Source organism: Nomia melanderi, chromosome 12 (assembly GCF_051020985.1).
Source record: "Nomia melanderi isolate GNS246 chromosome 12, iyNomMela1, whole genome shotgun sequence".
Lineage (NCBI taxonomy): Eukaryota > Metazoa > Arthropoda > Insecta > Hymenoptera > Halictidae > Nomia > Nomia melanderi.
In genome coordinates this window covers 11,263,433-11,282,979 of record NC_135010.1, presented here as the reverse complement: position 1 = coordinate 11,282,979, position 19,547 = coordinate 11,263,433, and the positions used below count along the sequence as shown (strand labels likewise).

The following is a 19,547-nucleotide window of genomic DNA, read 5'->3' as shown; positions in this document are numbered from 1 at the left end:
GACGCTGCGTTCTAATTTTCTTCGGTAACTGCGAGTTTTTATTCTCCACGCGTATCGCTCGAATATTCTTCTAAAGAATCTTCGTGACGTAGGAGTCTATCGATATAAACTCTCATCGAGAGAATGATCTTCGAGATTCAGCAACGAGACGTATTTAAGTGCACGTGTACCAGGTGAATATTCCATTCAAACAGAAATTTTATCGTATACTTTCCTCTTTCCGTGACATAGAATCGACTATACGCTTGCACTAGTTCACTCAGAACATCGCCAATACACATAATTACCAATCAAAACGCTTCCAAACTCCATGCAAAGATCATCTCCCTTCATTTCAAGCAGTTCAAATCGAAAAACCTCGATTAAAAATTCACTAAATCCACATCTCACTTATCACGTGCGCCGAGGCCAGCGCCGTTGACACCCCATGAAGTATCAATATCGAGAAAAGCCTCGGAGCTAGATGATTTACGAGATAACAGTCGAAGTCGAACGATCTATTGAGACTTTCCATCGAGCGCAGCGGGACACTCGGCGACCGCGGCCTCGAGGAAACCTATCCGTTCCCGTTACGTCATCGCCTAGCAAATTATATCGCGCGATCGGCGTTCATAAGTTGCCGGCTTTAGGGCGACTGGGGGCCAGCGAATAACTTCGGGGGCAGTTCCGCGGCATTAAATCGCGTATTGACAGGCGGGAAGGAGTTAAAAGGCGCGCGGATTACCGGGAAGGGGAGAAAGCGGCGCGTTAAACTCGGCCGCGACCGCCGGAACGGCTTTCGAAACGCGACGGAGATGCCTGTGGCTCGTGCGACGGGACCAACGGGAAATATTCCATAAAGCTTCGCATTTTTTTTTTCGAGTGTAACCTCCTTCCCGCTGTTATCGGTTAATCGGCCAGCGACCGTTCGGATTCGCGGGCCGCCTTCCCGCGAGCTAGCCGCCGGTAAGGCCGCCCGTATTTCGCCCGATACGATTCTTTAATGATAGTTTATGCGGCCGTGACTCTCCGTCCATCCGATTCGATGAATACCGGCGACGCCGTTCCGCGGTCTGTCGCGGATCAATGAACGCGTCGGTTACCGCCTGTACCCGGGGATAAAGAACCATTTATCCCGTTCGAACGACGCGACGCCGCTTTCGCCTTGTTGATTTCGAATTATTTCACGCGTTACGCCGATCCGATCCGCGGGATTAGGATCGAGGCGAGTTCGCTTCGCGGAATCGCTCGCCGCGCGCCTTTACGACTGCGTAGGAAATTGTTCGACGGGGCTTATCGGCGATCGATGAACGGTTTATGGTGTAATTAGTTGCGGGTTTGTTTGTTGTAGCGAGATTCGCGAGTTTTCGGAATTGCGGAAATGGGGTTTTAATCTCTTGCGCTCGGGTGTTTTTCGTTTTTGGGTATTCAACGTTCTTTGAAGCGTATTATCTGAGACTATTGAGGAAATATACGTGTATATGGAAACGAAGCTGTTTTATTTGAATATTTCATATATCGATGCGTTGTACGGAGTTTAACCCTTTGTAAGATAAGTTTATAACTTCGTTTTTAGTCAAACATAACATTAAAATGTATACGCGCTTTTTTAATGATAAAACAGGGTCTTAAATCTTTTACAGAGGCACGCTCGTAGCTGATAGCTCATATTAAAACTGTTTCGGAGTTGCTGAAAGGTTATGTTAAAAATTGTTCGAAGTGCAAAGGGTTAATATTATATATGAGACGTTATAATTTTGCTAAATCGAATCAAGTGGTGAGAGTCCAAAGGATTGAGATTGTTGGACTAAACTTGCGAGGGATTGAGAATTTGAAATTTGTATCTGGATGTGCGCTCGGTTTAGTTATTTGAAGTTTGTCTCGTATTTTGCTGCTTTTGGGTAATCGAGAAGCGTGTTCGATAAGGGTTGGTAATTAAATAAACGAGTTCCTTCCGTATTTTGTAATTTTTCTCATATTTTATTTACCGATCGGAACTGTTTAACTGGAAGCAGTAAATTTGTCGGGGATTTCCGATTGTTACGGGTCGTGTCGCCGAATACAGCGTTGTCACGAATAAAATTGGTACATCGGGAAGCCACTGCACGAGCAGCCCTTTCGAGGGCCACGATCGTCACGCACGGTCACCCTCGGGCGGATCGGTCGCTCTAAAAGAAGGAGAGGGAGAGAAAAAGAGGAAGGGAACGAGAAGTCGATCGTGTCACGAGACACGAGTCTTTTTCTCTCGGAGCGGTATTTGCGCGACGACAACACCGTAGAGACCATGAACGTGACGGCGGAGCAAAACAACCACGTTTCGACTTTCTTCGACTGTTGCTTTCTCCCGTGGAATTCTGGGGGATCCACGGATTGACTGTGATTCCTGGGGACAGGGACAGGGGATGGTTGGTTTTCACCCCTCGTGTTCAAACTACTTACCGGGAATATGAAAACGTAGTATCCGACGCGATCTTATTATTACGATTCAGTAGTGGAACGTAGATGGTACTCGCAACGTTTGTTTGCCATGAGTAGATAGTGATAGTCAGACACATTAAAAAATCACAAGGGAAGTAGTGAATTTATGTTTGTTATTATATAAAATTAAGATTTAGAAAAAAGAGATTATATAGAATCGTTTCTTTAAGTAGAAGGGGATAGCCATAGTCAGACAGCACTGTAAATCCTAATTCAAGGTTAAAAAGCGAATTTTCATATTGTATATTTATATAATAATGACGTTAGGAATCGAAACTCCGCGGGAACGTTATAAAATATGTATATTTCCTCATTTACACTTGTACTTTCATCCCCTACTTGACCTGGAACACTTTCCACCCTTGTTACGGCAGCGAAAGTGAATCCGCAGCATCGATTTCCAGCTTTAACCTGCAGAGCGGAGTTTAAAAGAGAGAAAAAAGCGGTCGGTCAGCGCTTACGTTCGAAACCGCGGCCAAAAAGAAGCTGTCCTGTATAAACAGGGGATGGTTTCGCCGCTGATTCGGTTGGGAATGAACGAAAAAAGAGGGAGAAATGTGGAAACGCGTGAGTTCGACTCACCGGTGTACCGAGTAAACTTCCGGCGAGGCTAATTCGATCGGAAAAATTCCATGGCGGTTTTTACGGGCGTACGTTCGGGGTAGAACGAGACGGGGAGCACCGTGAAACTTTTATTTTTCCTTTTCGAGGGCGAGTTACGCCCACGCGCGGGACGATCGTCCATTTATATGATTAAATTCCACCTGATACGCTCCCCGGTTCCGTCCAAACTTTACAGACTACCTGAGAAAGGGATCGCGGGGGAGGCTCGGAGAAATGGCGGACAAAGACGTCGGCAACGGTCGTTCCACGACGTTTTCGACGCTATCGAGATCTACGAGCCACCCGTAGAACCAGAGACGACCGAAGGTATTATTTCGCGGTCCCTCGATTTCGACGGCTCATTTCCAGCGAACATTTATACCCGGTGGGTCCGCAGTTTCGGGTGTAAACGAAGAAAAGTGTCTTTACGCGGGAGTTGAAACATTTTATTACGGAGATGATGAAAATTCTTTTAGGGAAATGTGAAGGATTGTGTTTGTTCATTGTACCTTTTCTACTTACTGCATTCAAATGAAAAGAGGATATTCTGAAAGAATTTTCAGTTATATCCATATTTACACGTGTGTTTTAATTATCGCGCATTCTATTAAATGATTAACAACTCTGAATGTTCATTGATCCGAGAAACCTATGTCAATAGCTTCCCTTCAGCACACCGTCAATTATTCGCCCAGAAACCGCTCCGATTCCCCGCGCCGCACCACGCACGTCCAAGGAAAAAAAAGTCGTCGGAATAAATCGCGTTCGAATAAATTCCGCTGGCCGTCACCGTTTCCACTCCATTTCTGCCGACGAGCGACGCGTTATTTCCTGGTTTTACGGATTTCCCGGTGCGCCGCGGCCCCGAAATTTCCGTGTTCTCGGGCAATTAAAACGTCGAACGCCGACGGGGGCGGGAGAAAGAGAGAAAGGGGTGAAGTGCCATTACAAAGACCGCCGCGTCCGGTTTTTGGGGATGCGGGTCGGCCGGTTGCAGCGGCTAAATAATAATTTCACCGTTATCAAGATCGAAAAGTACAAGCAACGGGCGAGGCACGCGATAAACTTCCGCGGGAATTACTGCCGGGAAAACTATCAACTCCCGGCTCCGTATCGTTCCAACCCTTCCTCCCTTCTACGGGGAAACCGTCGTTTCCATAATTCTCCGCCTCGCGATTGCGTTTCGCGCGGAACTCCAGGAACCGCGGGGCACCGTGTAAACGCGACGTCTGAGAAGTCGAAGTGACTAAATTCCGTTTTTTCAATGTTTTGATATTGTAACGTGTTATCAACCAATGTGGATGGTTCTTTATTTGTCTTGACAACGTTATCTGATTTATTCCTGTTCTCTCTTTAATTCTTTTTGTACTGAAATTATGGGAAATAAATCATTGCTATTAAAATAATGTTTTTGTGTAAAATGTCTTCTATGCTTTACGAGAGGTTTCATTTGAGTAGGTATAACAAATGAAAATATGCTACTTATATTTTCACGTAGTTTCTACATTGTCATATTTTCTCAATATTTTGAAACTTTAATGCATTATCAACCAATGTGGCTGGTTCATTATCTCTCCTGACAACGTTGTTATCTGATTTCGTTCCGTTCTCTCTTTAATCTTTTTGTACTGAAATTATGGGATATAAATCATTGCTATTAAAATAATGTTTTTGCCTAAAATGTCTCCTATGCTTTACGAGAGATTTCGTCTGAATGGGTATAACAAATGAAAACATACTTTCTATATTTTTACGTAGTTTTTGCATGCTCACATATTTCCTGTCCGTTCGACAGAGTCAATGGAGTTCGGCTCGAGACGAAGTCATCGGTTCCTAGTCCCGAATGGACGTACACTTTCGACTTCTACAACGAGTTTTATTGTTCCCCGGCACTAGAGGCGACCTCACTTTCACTTCGGTAGTCGATCGGTTATTTCGAGTGCCGTTTAAAGTCCGTTCGTTACGGTGGCTGTAACGTCGAACAGTTTGCGGGATGGGAACGGTGCCGGCGACACGTGAAAGGAACACCGCGGACAACGACAATAACGACGGAAACCATAACCGAAACGGCCCCTGCAATCCCCGCGAACTTCTTAAACCGCCGGGCGGACTATATAATACCCGAACGATGTGGCCTTCTATTGTTGAACTTTTCTAATTGACGTTTATCGTTTAATGGCCGCCAGATCGGCCTCGATGGAGACGTAATAAACTCGGCTCGCCTCGCGCTATTTTACGGTCGACCGATCGACACTTCGCGCGGCCGAGGCCGTTAAAACCGCCGGAAAACTGGATCGCGTGTCGATACGTTCGAACACCGAAAAAACGAGGCTAAACGCGTTACATGTCCTCTGTTATTGAAATAATCGAATTACCCGCGAACATTTAATCCCGCTTAATACACGCCCCAGGAAAGTCGAGGAAATCCGTATCATTTTTCTCCCTCGTTTCCAATCCCCATATATCACTCATTTTTACCAGCCTCCAAAATTCCTGATAAACACTCCAGTAACACCAATAAAACACTCTAGCGTCTTACACAATAATTCGAGCAATCGCCTCTCTCTTATTATAATTCCGATCCGATTCTCTCTCGAGTGTGCCATAAATAAATTTCAATTGAATGCGAAATGCCTAGGGGACGGAAAAATAATACTCTCCGGCCGATTCATTACGGCCAAGTAGACCGTCCCCGAAAACCGACGTACATCAAACCGACCGCAGCTGCACGGGGGTGCGGCACGTCGGGCGCAAGGCGCGTGATATTTTCTTACGAGTGCACTCGCCTGTTGCGGTTCCCGGGGGCGTCCGCATCGGTAACGAGCCGCGTTATGGACGGGACCTCCGCCGGGACGAAGCTTTCGACGTAACTCACCGTCGAGAGGCCACTTTGCCATCGGTTGCACCTCCGCTAAGTTCAATTGGCGACCGGCGAAGGGTCCGGGGGGGTTGGTCAATGGGCGCGCGGCGGAACGACTAATAGAAACACGTCGCCGGGGAGCAGGGGGCGGTCGGGAGAGGACGAGAATCCTTGAAAAAGGTGGATCGAGCCACGGCGATCGGGAGAAGGCGCGAAGGGTGGCGGGACGTGCCCCACCCCACCGCTTTAGCATATCGTTACTTGGGTGCTCGAGTGCGGCTGCGTTTAACGACCACGTCCGCGACGACCCTCGACAAAAAGCCGGCAACGACGCGGTCCCCGCCGCCGCGGAGAGTGCTCGCGACGTATCAATTGACTCGCTAACGGCTGATTTACGGCGCGATTCGCCGCGCTACGCGGCTGCCTGCTGGCACCGGGACCGCGAGATCTCGCGGAGAGATGCTGCGCTGGCTGTCTGAGTGCGGAGGAAGTTGGATTTACAGGGATTTGATAGGGGAATTTTTGTCGTTCGGTAATAGGGGTGGGTTTTTGGGTAGCGAGTTTCGAGATGGATATTTCGTTGATGTGTTTTCGATGTGTTCATAAATTGATTTATGGGAAGTAGGGTAATTTGTGTAGATAAATATTCACGCCTCGAGATGATCGATTTAATTATAATTCAGTGTTCGATGAAGTAAATACCGTTGCCTACCGTTTGACGGTGATCCCGCTGCAAATTCTGATTCCGCCTAAAGATCCGTTCGCTAATGAGCGCTAATTGGGAGGCGAAGTTACGGCTGGTTGGTTATTGACGTCAGAAAGGATGCGTGGCAGAGTTGGGGAAGTATCGGCAACAAGGAGTACTTCTTCCGAACGATTTCCATTACTAATTAACCCAGTATCTGTCAGACATTTATACAAAACGAGAATTTTAAGAAATCTCTTAACGAAAAAATACTACCTTCCGTTACATCGCGAGGAACGCCGGCCGAAATGCACGTTGCAACCGGTATTGTCAAAGATAATAACCCCGGCGAATCCTGCGCGTTTTCCCAATACTTTTTGTTTTTATTTGGTAGAACCCACCGGTGGCAAGGGAAAAGTAACGGAAGGGTTTTGCAAGGGGTGGCACCACGGTTTTTTAACGTTTCTTTCGGCAACGGGCCCGGCGCCACGGAGTTTTTGCCGGGCACGGTGTACCGCGTCTTCCGCGAGGAATTACGAGCGAGCTTAGTTCAATATTGACCCGGGCAAACGTGTGGCGAATATTATTACACCATCTACATAATTTCTGTATTCAGTCGGTGCTCCCTGAAACGCGTCTGTAATTACTTCGGTTGCCGGGGGGTGGTCGCCGGGGGGGCGCCGATGTGCGCAAGCCTTGGGCCGTTCGCGCGCGCGGCGGAGGATGATGGCGCGTGTGCGCCCACGGCTCCAACCCCCTCGCAACGCGACGGGGCGCAGGGGGAGCGGCGACGTGTATACGTTATGTAAACGCTGTATACGAGGTAATTGGACGATCGTGCGCGTCCGAAACGACGGTTTTCTCGTCGCGCCTCACGCTCCGCCGCGGTTCATCACGGCCTTGGTACACCGCTTCGCGGCGTATTCGGCCCTCGCGTCGCCGATTCTCAGATCTCGAGACGTGGAATTACAGTTTCTGTCTTGATCATTCGCGTTTGAAGTCGCTCTCGGAATAATTGGCAGCTGTCGGGACGAAAGCTTGGGGTTTGATAGAGATCCTGCGACATTTTTCACGAGATTCAGCGACGAGGATACGAAGGTTTCGAAGAGATGACGATTTTGTAGAGTTTAGTTCGTTGAAACTTTTATAGATTGTTTGAGAAGCTTTCTGTTATTCTAGTCGGAGGTTGCACTAGAAATATTTGAATTTTCAGTGAGATTTGAACATTTGGAACTAATGAAAGAATGTATGTAAACTAGGACACAAATCTGTTTTGTTTTAATATTTCACGTATCAGCATTGTTCAAAGCATAATGTGTGAGACTATAATTTTCCTATGTCAAATCTAGCGATGATTGAGTCACTCTCGAACGCAAATGGATAACCTGTCGGAGGTATCGGTGAAATTGGCGTTTGATCTATTCGAAGTATGAAAGTTTGTAGTCTACTCTTCGATGTTTCGTAATGAAGTCCTTTAACTGCGATTTTTGTGAAAAAAGAGGAACACGGCCGACCGTCATCTTCAGGTGCGTGTAGTCCCGAATTAGCTCCCCTGATCTCCCGCTTAACTTCCTCCCGCGTCGGATTTACGCGGCGGGCAACACGTTCTGAATGGACGGAGGCGGACCGTTCACCGTTACAATGGAGATCGTGAACATTTTAATTCATGAACCGATGAATTAATCATTACTTGCAAATGCTCTCTGTCCGGAATCTCGATTAAGGCCTTGAGCTATTCTTGCCGGGCTGCAGTTTGTCATACCCTCGCCGCACGGGACCGCCGATAATAAATTATAATAAATTCGGCGACGCGATTACGCGACAATTGCCGTTTCTCACGCGGCACTTTCTCAGTAGACGCCGGCGACGGCCGTCTACGGCACTTTTAGAAGCCCTTGAAAGTCTAAGAAAAATCCGAGCCTTCGCCGGGGGTTCTTACCGACACCTTCCCGGTCTTTTTAACTCGTTCAACCCTGTTTTCCAGTCTTTTTACCGAGACCACGGGGGTAATTAATTCCTGCTTCAATTAATCCTTCTAGAAGTATCTAACCTGAACCCTTTGTCCGATAAGTCGCTTAAATTCTGAGAAACAAGCGAAATTCTCTTTAATAAATCCTCTTTATAACATCCTAGACGCACAAATATACAAAAACCATGCAAATCCCTTCATAGATCTCTAGTAAACAATTCCCCAACAATCTACCACTGAAACAAACATAAATTCAGTACAACAGCAGTATTCCAAAACAACTCCCGAAACCAGCTCCGAGCAACCGAAATCACGCGAACCTCCCTCCCGCAAAGCGAAATTCCCAGAAGCTCCTCGCGACGTCAGGCGCCAGCGGAAAGGGTCACACAATCCGCGCGGAGAGGGCACAATAAAAACATTCCGCGCGACTCCCCCGAACGAGGGAAAAAAAGGACGATCCGAATCCAATAAATTCCCTCAAATGAATCGAATTCCCGCCAGGGTGGCTCGCAGACAGCGCCGGGGAAGGAAGATTTGCATGCGAATGGTCCGCGGCACCGGGGCGCGGGATGAAAAAAAGGGGCGTTCTACGGCGCCGGCTACGCGTTTAACGGCGATTCGAAGATCGGCGCGTTCGTATTCCGTCTCGCGGGCGACGGTGAAGGGCGGGAAGCAGGCAGAAGCCGCGATTCACGGGGAATCCCCGTGCGGATACGCGAGGACTTAATCGCCGAAGAGGCGGTTTCCGTCGGCGATCGGGTCGCGCGACGCGGAAAGTACGCTGATTGTGAATCGAGCTGATTGCCCGAGTGCCGGCGGCGTTCAAACATCGTCCACAAAGGCGGTAATACCGGGCCGGGGCCCGTGGCGCCCTCCCTAAAACGATTATCCACTCGACGAGCCCTCGCTCGTGGGGAGGGTTAGCCAACACGTAACGACGTATTGTGAGGACTCGCCCCCTCCCGCCCGATCCTTTCCGCGTCGCCCAGCGCCTCGTCCGGGGGAAAGCCTGCGGGGCTTTCCTACCTCCGGAAAATCCTCCGAGAGTATCCTCTCGAGACTCCGCGCGCTCCCTTTCCACCCTCTTCCCGACCGGCGACTTCGGTCCTTCCGCGCCGCGGCTCGCGCCTCCGACGAGCCCGCTCCTCCTTGCGGTCCCGATCAACAACGGGGACGATCAGCGAATTCCTACGTCCGCTTCCGACGCGAACAGGGCGCCTCGAGCATCCTCCAACCGGCTGAGCAGCTTCGGCTGCCGGGATTTAAGGAGGATTCACCGTGAGCCAGGCTTTAGCGGAACGGTACTTTTCAGTGGGACTTCTGGACGTTCAGTTTTTGCGCTTCGGCTTTGTATGGTCTGTTTAATTTTGTTTTGCTGATTTTCGGATGTGGAAGTTTGGGTGAAGTTGCGGAGGAATTGGAGGTGTTACTCGAGAGCTGGTAGTAGAAGTAACGAATGATTCGAAGTAGGTTTCACTTCTTTCACAACGAAGTTGCAATTAGCTTAACTCCGCTGTCGAACAGACGAACTTATTCCTACAAACATTGACTCCGCCGAGCAATTACCGATCTCCATAGGTTCTCTCGATCATGCAGAGCAACGAGGCTGTCGGATCGATGGGATCGGTCGTCCCGCGACCGGCGACCTAATAAATACCGCGTGCCACTGCGCAACGGCCGGCAGTAAACGTTATCGGGCGTTTTATTAACATTTCCCCGGGCTGCAGGTCCGACCATCGAGGAAGCTCTTCCTCCGGTTCGGCGGTAACGCTCGGACACTTTGTCGTGGAATAATGGCAGCGATTTTCCTAGGATCCCTTCACGGCCAGTCCGCGTCCGTAACTCCGTCCCGGCCCTCGTCGAGATTTTACGAGACGGCCCGGCTCTAAAACGGCTGGTATGCCGATACACGTACGCGCGGGATATACGCTCGGACGTGGAGAACCGACGCGGAAGCGTGGATTCACGCGACGCGCGAAGGGGTTGAAGCACGAGGATGGCCGGCGTGGGCTTGCATGAGCGACAGGCTTGATCGTTCATCTATTATGGCCGATACCGTTTCTAAGTATACACCGGGGCCGTGCAGTTTTCCCAGGGAAAACGGCTGGAACGGGCATCGAAGTCGCTCTGTCGTCCAACACGATCATCCAGCCGACGGGAAAGCGGCCGATCTTTTATTTACGCGTATCTCCTCCCCCGTTCTAAATTCTGCGCCGATTGTCGCGTTTATAGAACCCCGCCGACGACGATTCCCAGAGCCGCGCGGAATTTCTCCGGCGAGCTATAGCTACCTACCCCGGTGCGTTCCTCTTTTCACCCTCAAAGCCGACTTATGAATGTTCCCCGACGTTCCAGGATTTAGCGTATCGCGAATCGGAAGGAGACTGATATTAATCCTTCGCGGGGCTGCGACGCTTTCTGATCTCCTCGGTTGAAGGAAGTCTTTCGAGCGGATCGAACGGGGATATTCGATTCGGGGCTCGGGATTTCGGGGATTCATATTGGATCTCGTAATGTGTCGAGATACTGGTGTTTGCTCGGTGTTTCGTAATAAATGTCTCTGGTGTTTACATTTATTGAATACTTTACTGCTAATATTGTCGATACACAGTTTAAACATAGTAACAGGCGAATCTGCAATATTCTATTGTATATTCTCAAGGGAATGAGATTATTTCTATATTTAAAGAAATACGTTTACCTTCGTTCCCTCTTCGTCCTGACAGTCTTCATCGCCAGCAGCCGCGGAGACTCTGGTCCATTGCTCAATGAACCGTCAGGCAACACGGCTCTCGAGTTGTTAATCGTTCGTCTTCTCGCGTGGTACGCGCCGACAGCCGTGCGTCGCGTACAAGAACTTGCGCCATGAATAGCTGATGGCTAATAAGTATTTCGCCCGTAACCGTTCCGTGGCCGAACCGCGAACCCCTCTTAGCGGTCGTTGAATTAATAATCGGCGTCGAACGCGTTTCCTAAACGGGCGACGTTCGAACCGTGACAACGCCGTGTCTTGTCCACCCGTTCCCCCCCGGCCGCCGCGCAGCCGTCGAGAAAACCACCCCATCGAACCGGTCCTCCATCCGGTCTCTCGTCATCGGCAGTAAGAGTCGCAGACCCGCCGGGTTTTCTCGGAGTTTGCGAAGACAACAGCTGCACGACCGTTGAAATATTAAGGAGGTTCATATGAGAGGCAAGGAACGCAACCCCTTAGGAGGACCCGACGGAATCGATCTGATGGCACGACGCTCTCTCCGCGACGGGTCCCTCGACCCCCGACAGGCTGATCGATAGCCGGCCCGCGACGGCGAATCGAGGTGTATTTGTGCAGCTGCAGGCGCATTTGCGATTCGCGGCGAAAGTAGACCGGTTTGCGTCGCCCGTTCCCGGAATAAACGACAACTTGTCCCGGATGGTACCGCGCTTGAACCATTAATGAGATCTATCTCCGTCGGCCGTTTCTCCGTCTATCTTCATCGGCCGGGGATCGCGCGGACTCTATACCGCGCGGCTGAATGAATTATGAAGAATCGCTGTAAGAGCCACTAACGGATCGCTGAATATTAAGCGGCCGGATATTCGCGCGACCGGTCGGAAAATATACTAGGAGGGTGTAAGTACGATTGTTCCGATGGGTTAATGGATCGTAATCTTCGAGTAACGCGTCGTTGCAGTCCGTGCGTGTTATATATAGCCCGTGAATTGGCATAATTCTCGCGCGAATCGGTTCGTTAGACGCGATGCACTTTATTCGACTAATTAGCTTGCGTAACGAATCACCCCCGTAATTTTCGGAGGGATTCCTCTCATTATATAAACACGGATAACATTCCACGAAGGATATAAATGATACTACAGTATCAAAACTCTAATACTGTAACATAAGAATTCTTAATACAATCGACACTACAGATCATTCAACAAAATCTTCAAACACCGAACATCGTACTGACACGTCGCTAACGAACAGGAAGCCCCAATCGGCAGGAAGACAGATCGATACCCTTCCCTCTCAAATTGCCGCGATCCACGGTGGAACACGATAAGCGTTCCCCAACTCGAATTACGATCAACTTCGCGATTCACGGAAACGCGTAAGATTAGGAGGGGGAACGTGATCGCGCCCACACCGAAACAACAATCGGTCGGTCGGCCGGTCGATCGGTCGGTCGGTTGCGCAACGCGAGCCGGCCGCCGGCGAAACTTCGCAGCGTTGGTTTTCAGGCCGAGCGTCCCGGAAACGGCTCGATATCCCGTCGCGAGAAACCCGGCGCCCCGTCTCGCGCCCGCGTTTTCACCGCCTACGGACAACGTGAGTTTTCCCCTCCCCCGCGCCCTCCACCGAAAACGCAGACGGATTATCCCCGTTTAATGATCGAGTTGATCGTTACGCGCGCCCGCGCGCGAACGGGCGAGCGAGCGAGCGCGCCGCACGCCCGCCCGCCAGCGTCGCTCGTCGTTCCTGTTTACAGTTCGTGGATACAATTAACGGGGCCGATTTAAACGAGATCCACGGTATGTGTTTAATGACGCGGAACGCCATTACGTTCGTATAAAATCGTTTGTTTGCGCGTAATCATCGCGAACGCGTTCTCTTGACACTACGCTCTCTCGCGGGACGCGGGCCGGGGGGGGGGGGAGGGGCCCGCCGGTTCTCGTATGTATGAAATGATTTACCAGTCGATGCTGGTTAATTCTGTTTTCCCTGCAGATCACCGCTTACACGCTGCAGTAATTCCTTTTTGCTTGGTTTGCTGCGTTGACGGTTCTGCTACCGCGCCGGGGTCGCTGGATCACGCGATCTTTGCGCTTTTCGGGTTCGGGAATGCGGAGGGTATTCGCGGTATTTATTCAATTTCGGTCGGGAACACTTGATGTGCTTAATGTTTGACTATCGTCGATAATGAAGCCTGGGGCTCGTAATATTTTCATATATTGCAGCTGTATTATTATAATTTAATTACAATAATATAACACGTTTTACCTCTTGACATCATACAGATCTTTACACTCTCAAATATCCAGATTATTTAAAATGCACTATTTACCAGTTAATAATACCTTCTGTAAATACCCAAATACGAAAGCGAGTTAATGGAGAATTCCTCTACCGATAAACTACCGATAAAATAATTCCGTCGATGACAAACCGAGATACACGGCAAAGCCTTATCGTCGTCCAATAAAAAGAACACTTAATATCAATAAGCGGCGGCGGATCGTTCCAGCCCGACAATAGCGAGGAAACCGGAACAAGATCAGGAAATAAATTCTTTCCGGGCCAGTGTGCACCCCCTCCGAATCGCAGCCCCTTTCAGACGCAGCCCTCAACCCCAGTCGACGTCCACTCGACGTCCCCGACGCATCGAGCCGCTTTCGGCGTGAATATTTCACCCGCGCCGCAAGAAGACAGCGGCCGCACCGGAGATGAGGAGCGCGTGCACAAAAGGGTGACGTCACGGATATCCACCCCCGGCCGAGGCGCGCGTTCCCTCTCATCGGGGAACCAGTTGTCCTTCCACTTTCCAATAAGCATCGGCTCCGGTCGGGTTAAGCGATCGCCGGCTCGCGCGCGCGGCGGCCGCGTTAATAATTCCCGCCGCCGCAGCCGCGTTGCGTTATCTCGATTCAACATGATGTATCGCGCGCGCCGCGCGAGGGGAACAAGCGCGCGGCGATTTATTTAAACGCGCCGAACGACAGCCGTTCGCGCGACTTGCTCCCACGCGCGCGCGCTCTTTTGAAGCTGGCTTTCTTTTGTTTCGCGCCGGCCGGCCGGCCGGGCGAGGAAGTGTTGGTTGATTTATCGCATGTTGGAAGTTAAATATCAATTCGACTGAAATTTCGATGCGGTTGAATGAAAGTTCCGCCGCGGAGAATTGGGGATTGAATTTTGATCGAGTGGAAATCGTGTGTGACCGAACTACGCGACGATGGATAAGTTGGGAATTGAAATTAGAATCTTCATCGACAGCTTTCGTTTCAACGATTGATTATTGTAGATTCGGAATTGGAATCTCGATCGAGTTCTTGTGCGATTGATGGAGGTTTTGGAATTTTATGAGTAGAGAATTAGAATTGAAGTTTCAATCGATAGAAATTTTAATTTTTTTAATTATAAATGTAAGCTTTAGTTCTTCGACTAAATGTAAATAGCATTTTCTGTTCTAGCAGCTGCGAAATTTACAGCTGACGGAATATCCAACGCGATTTATTTAAACTCGCACGAAACGACGCTGGTTCCACGGTTCCCTCGGCCGAGCGCGTGGCCCCTCGAGGAATCTTTCTCTCCCTCGGCCCTTCAAGGGAGCGCGGAACGAGCCGTTGTACCGGCGCGAAATTAGCGATCGCAATTAGTCGCGGCTGTGGACCGTGGCTGCTCTCCGCCGTTGTTTTCCTCGATCCACCTTCGGGCTAAGCAAGACAACGCTCGCCGGATTGTTTCCGCCCTCTTTGTTGTCCTCTTCCTTTTGCCCACTCGCGCCCACCCCTTCGCCCCATTTTTTCCTCTTTTCCTTGTGCGTCTTTTCCTCTCCGCTTCCTCGTTTCTTTCCTCCGCTCCTCCCCGGCTTCTGGAACGCGTTCTTCTTCGACGCCCCATTTCGCATTGTTCCCTTTCTTACCCCCTTTTCAACCCCTGCCCGACGGTCCTCGCTGTCGAATGGATTCTTATGCTGGCGGGTTTTCATGGATCACGTGTCACGCGGAGACGATGGAGATTTTGTAAATCAAGGCGGGACGCGATGGGGGTGAGACAACCCTTTGCATAAGGGCGAGGGCTTGAAATTTTTCTATCAACGAAACAAGCCCAGAAGACTATTTTCTTATGTTTAGAATAGAACGTACTATATTCTTGAATCTTTCATTTCTCTTCACCCCTATTTTCCACCCTTCAATAAACTCTTAGCAGTCTCAAATACTCATACGTCTTGCCTGGAATAAGAGAAAGAATTTTTCAAATCCGAATGGAAACCTAGAAGAGCGAATGGACGAACTATGCTTAGGGGTTGAAGCCTCGTCGAGATTTTTCAATTAAGAAAGAATTCGCGAGAGAGAGAGAGACACTCGGTTTTTTATCTCCGGGGTAAGTAAGACACGCCACATTGTTTCCTTCCTTCCTGCAGCCCCCGTCGTCTTTGTCCCACCCTCTGCGTCCCTCTCGCCCTTATGATTCATTTTTTCCCCGCTCTTCATTCTCTTTCCTCTGTTTCTTACTTGCAGTCCAGGATTTCTTTCTCTCCCCCGTCGACACCGCTTTTGTGCTACACCCTCCACGGTTCTGCTCTCTTTCTGTTCCCTTTTTTTCGTCGCCACCCCGTCCAGATGCACGCGGAACGAGCACGCGCGTGCCCCTCTCTCTCTCTCTCTCTCTTCCCCTCCCTCTTCAGCCGGAGGCGACGCGCGCTAGCATCTCCGCCTCGCTGGACAAATTGCTACGCGTGTTTACGTTAAATCGCTTAACCGAGAGCACCTTCGAGGAGGCCGATCGTAAAGGCGCGCGATAACCATCTGCGGGAGAGGGCCATCGCCGTAAGTCAAGCTTCGATGGCCCGGCGCGGTGTATCGTTTCTCTATGTGCGCGTTTATACGGATTAAGAAGAGTTCACGGCCGGTATCGGCCTCTTCGGGTACATGAGGAAGTACTTCCACCGCTACCGTCCGCCCTTTACGTGCTTGTCGCTATCCGGTGAGAGTCGATCGAGGGAACGGGGCGAATAAACGATACAGTACTCTGGGATATTATAGACTCTATGATTGATAAGTAGATTGTAGATGATTGGATGAATTTAAATCTTCGCGGGTAGATTCATAGGAATTCGTAGATACTTTTTTAGCGAGTGAATGTTTGAATGAGCACGAGATGCGCGAATGAGTGAGAACGAATGAGATAGACAGATGAAAGATGCGAAAGATTGGTTGTATGAAGAATGAAAGAATGTGAGTGGGTGTTGATAAATACGAGTGCCAAGAGAACGAGCGTTAGTTAGTTGAGCGGCGTCAAATGAAAGAATACGTTTACAGAGATTGCGACACTTTTGTGTAGAATATATTCAATCTAACCTTTATACGTATTTATTTTTCAATATTTAGTTCTAAGATACTCAGTTTCTGAGATACTAAGAAAACAACGTTTCCCTTAACCCCTTGATCTATGATTTCTTTCTCAACTCTAATCGATACTTTGTCATTAATAATTTATTAGAATAAGAGAAAAATTCCAAGCATATGTCATGCCTATATTTCCTTTTAAGCATAACAATTGATTACAGAGGAATAATGTTTACTTTGAACTCGAATGAACTGAGCAATATATATATTTGTTAAATCATGTTGAAAATCTTCACCACGAGTCTCACTCGTTGTTGTAGGACAAGGGGTTAACTTTGAAAATACAGAGATACAAGTGAACTAGTTTCGATTAGATAATACAAATCAAATGTAAGATCCACTTGAACGTAAAAGGAACACGTATTTCCATAATGGAACTACACGTCGAGCGTCGAACGCGGAAATCTGAAAAATCAACTCTCTCCATCAAGATTAGACAGCGGAGCGTGAGGATCATCCCCGATCGATCATCATTTCGCTCGAGTGGACCCGCCGCTGACCCGAGGCGACGTGACGTGAACGAAGTCAAAGTGTCGACAAAGGTTAATCCAGCGTGGAACACGGAACGGAAACGTATCTCCCCACGGGTCGTCGCGATTTATTTACACCGTGGCCGGGGTATCGGTTTCTTAGACACGTAACCGACCGATTCGGAAGCTAGTTTACCGTTACAGGCCGGGCTGCGCCCCGTCGAACGCGATCGGCCGGATCGCGGGACGCGTTTCTAACCTCGTTCCCGTGGTTGGATCCGATTTCACGTTCGAGCGGATCGCCGGTGATCGACCGTAGGAAATCCCATACGTTCCCGCGAGGATCCTCTTCGGCCGGCGATCTCTTCGAGCGGGTTGCGCGCTGCAACCCGACCGCTCGCTCGGTCGAATGATATTCATTCGATCCGGCGACGGGACTGCCCAGCTGCTAGACAAGCGGACCGGTAACAATGACCCCGGACGCGCTCGTTCGACCGCCTAAGGGTGGAGGTTCGCTACCAGGAGACCGTGTCAAGGTTGCGCCTTGATTCGAACAGATTTTAACGCGAGCGGGTTTTACGACTGGGCGTGTCGCGAGAGCGGAGAAACTGTGATTTGCAGCTGGAACGGAGTTAGGGGTGAGTTTTAGTGTCGAATGTGACTCATTCTTGGGGAACCGATAGTTTGCAGATGTATATAGACGTATTTAGGGTGGAAGGGGTTTTAGATTTCGCTAGGTATAGTTTCTAGTTAGTTGAAGATTGATAACGAGAATTTTTTGATTAGTTTATATATGAACGTTTATAACTTCAGATATGTTAATCACTATAGTCCTATAAGATTCATTAACAAAGTGAACTAAAGTCACCCAAAACTCTCAAGAAACCGAGTTACAACTTCCCAAGGTCAAAGGATCGAATCCCAAAGCGAGTTACCTCCACCCAAGAAACATCCCCGAAACAATGATCCCCGCGCAACCGGGAATCAGCGAGAATCGTCCATACTTCGATAATGAAATCCCGTCGCAAAGTGCATTACAACAATAACAAACTCGCGATCAAAGCGCGGGCAAGAAGTCGGGGGTCCCTGGAATCGCCCGAAGAGCGATTCCCCAGGCCAACCCCCGTTTTCTGGAACGTTGCCGCGCTCGAGTTTTATCGCCACCCCCTGGCATCGCTGGCGAGAAGAATAACTCGTAAATAAGACAATCGAGTGGAAGTCCTGCGGAAGGACGACGAGAGGAACAGAGAGAGAGAGAGAGAGGGAAGCAGCACGCGTCCGCGATCTCTTCGGTACGCGTACCGGAAGGAGGAATCGGCGGATTCGCGGAAGAAGGCGCAGCCTCCGGCACGAGCGGCTGGTCTGGGCACCGAGCGTCTCCACCACCACTGGCGGCCACCACCACCATCGCCACCACCACCGGCAGCAGCGGCAGCAGCGACGCCGCTGGCTGCCGTTCCGACAACGGCGTCGCCACCACCACCAACCGCCACCCCCGACGACAAGGGGATGAAGAAGAGCGACGGTATCGAAGTGAGACGTGTATATATGTATATATAGAGGTGCGCGCACGTCGGCAAGTTCAGTCGTCGACCGCGTGCCGAGCCGCGAGCATCGTGCAGCCAGCAAAACCCTCCCCAAAAACTCGAGCAACCCTCCGCCAGCGTCGTTCCCTTTCATTTTTCGATCGGCGGCGCGCGAGCGCGAGCGCGTGCTCGCACTCTCCGACTCTCACTCTCTTCTACGCGCGGCCTACCGGCCGGTCACGTGTTGTCCCTCTGCCTCTCATCACGGGGCTGCACGCTCGAACGGAAGTGCGGCCGACCAAGTGCCCGGAGAGCCCCTCCTCTTGCTTCTTCCCTTTTAGACGCGGGACTGATTAATGACACCGGTGTTCTCTCTGTACCATTCTTGAGATCGGCTCCTCCTTAGCTTCGAGGGAGGCTTCTGTAAGAGATACTTGTGAAACGGTTCGGAGGAGTCGCGCGGGGATCGATGAGGAGTCACTGTAGGAGGACCGCGCGGACGATCGATAGGGATCGATCGGGTCGAGGAACGATATGCTGATCCGTGGTCGCGAGCGATAGAGTCCTTTCGTTTTGGTGAAGACACGTGCTCGCTGAGGGATTCCTTGGGAGAGGGTGCGCGATTGAGTTTCCTTTTCGGTTTCGGTCTTTTGTTTTCGTTCTCTTTTCCTTTCGCTTCTGGTTCGCTTCTTTGCGGGTTCGCTTCTCGGGGTTCGCTTCTCGTTCTCGGGCATGTGGTGGTTCAAGCGTAGGCTCCAGTGAGATGTGATGGAGATGAAGACCAGCATACTGCTTCTGGCGCTACTTCGCCTCGCCAGCGCGCTCGAAAGTAAGGATCGATCGATTTAGCGGTAGACTATTTTCATTATGT

The 19,547-nt window shown here is 50.0% G+C and overlaps 1 protein-coding gene across 2 annotated transcripts in view; it reads left to right on the top strand.

The window, feature by feature from the left end:
- The window catches only part of LOC116431906 (netrin receptor UNC5C), a 71,451-nt gene that overhangs the window by 37,621 nt on the left and 14,283 nt on the right, over positions 1-19,547 (top strand). Inside the window, exon 1 of one of the 2 annotated variants that reach the window (XM_076372621.1) lies at positions 18,744-19,505. The exons of the other annotated variant lie outside the window; for it this stretch is intronic. Coding sequence (XP_076228736.1) covers positions 19,445-19,505 — 61 coding nt within the window. The 5' untranslated portion in view covers positions 18,744-19,444. Of the gene's footprint in view, positions 1-18,743; positions 19,506-19,547 lie in introns of those variants that run through there. 2 annotated transcript variants of the gene reach the window in all.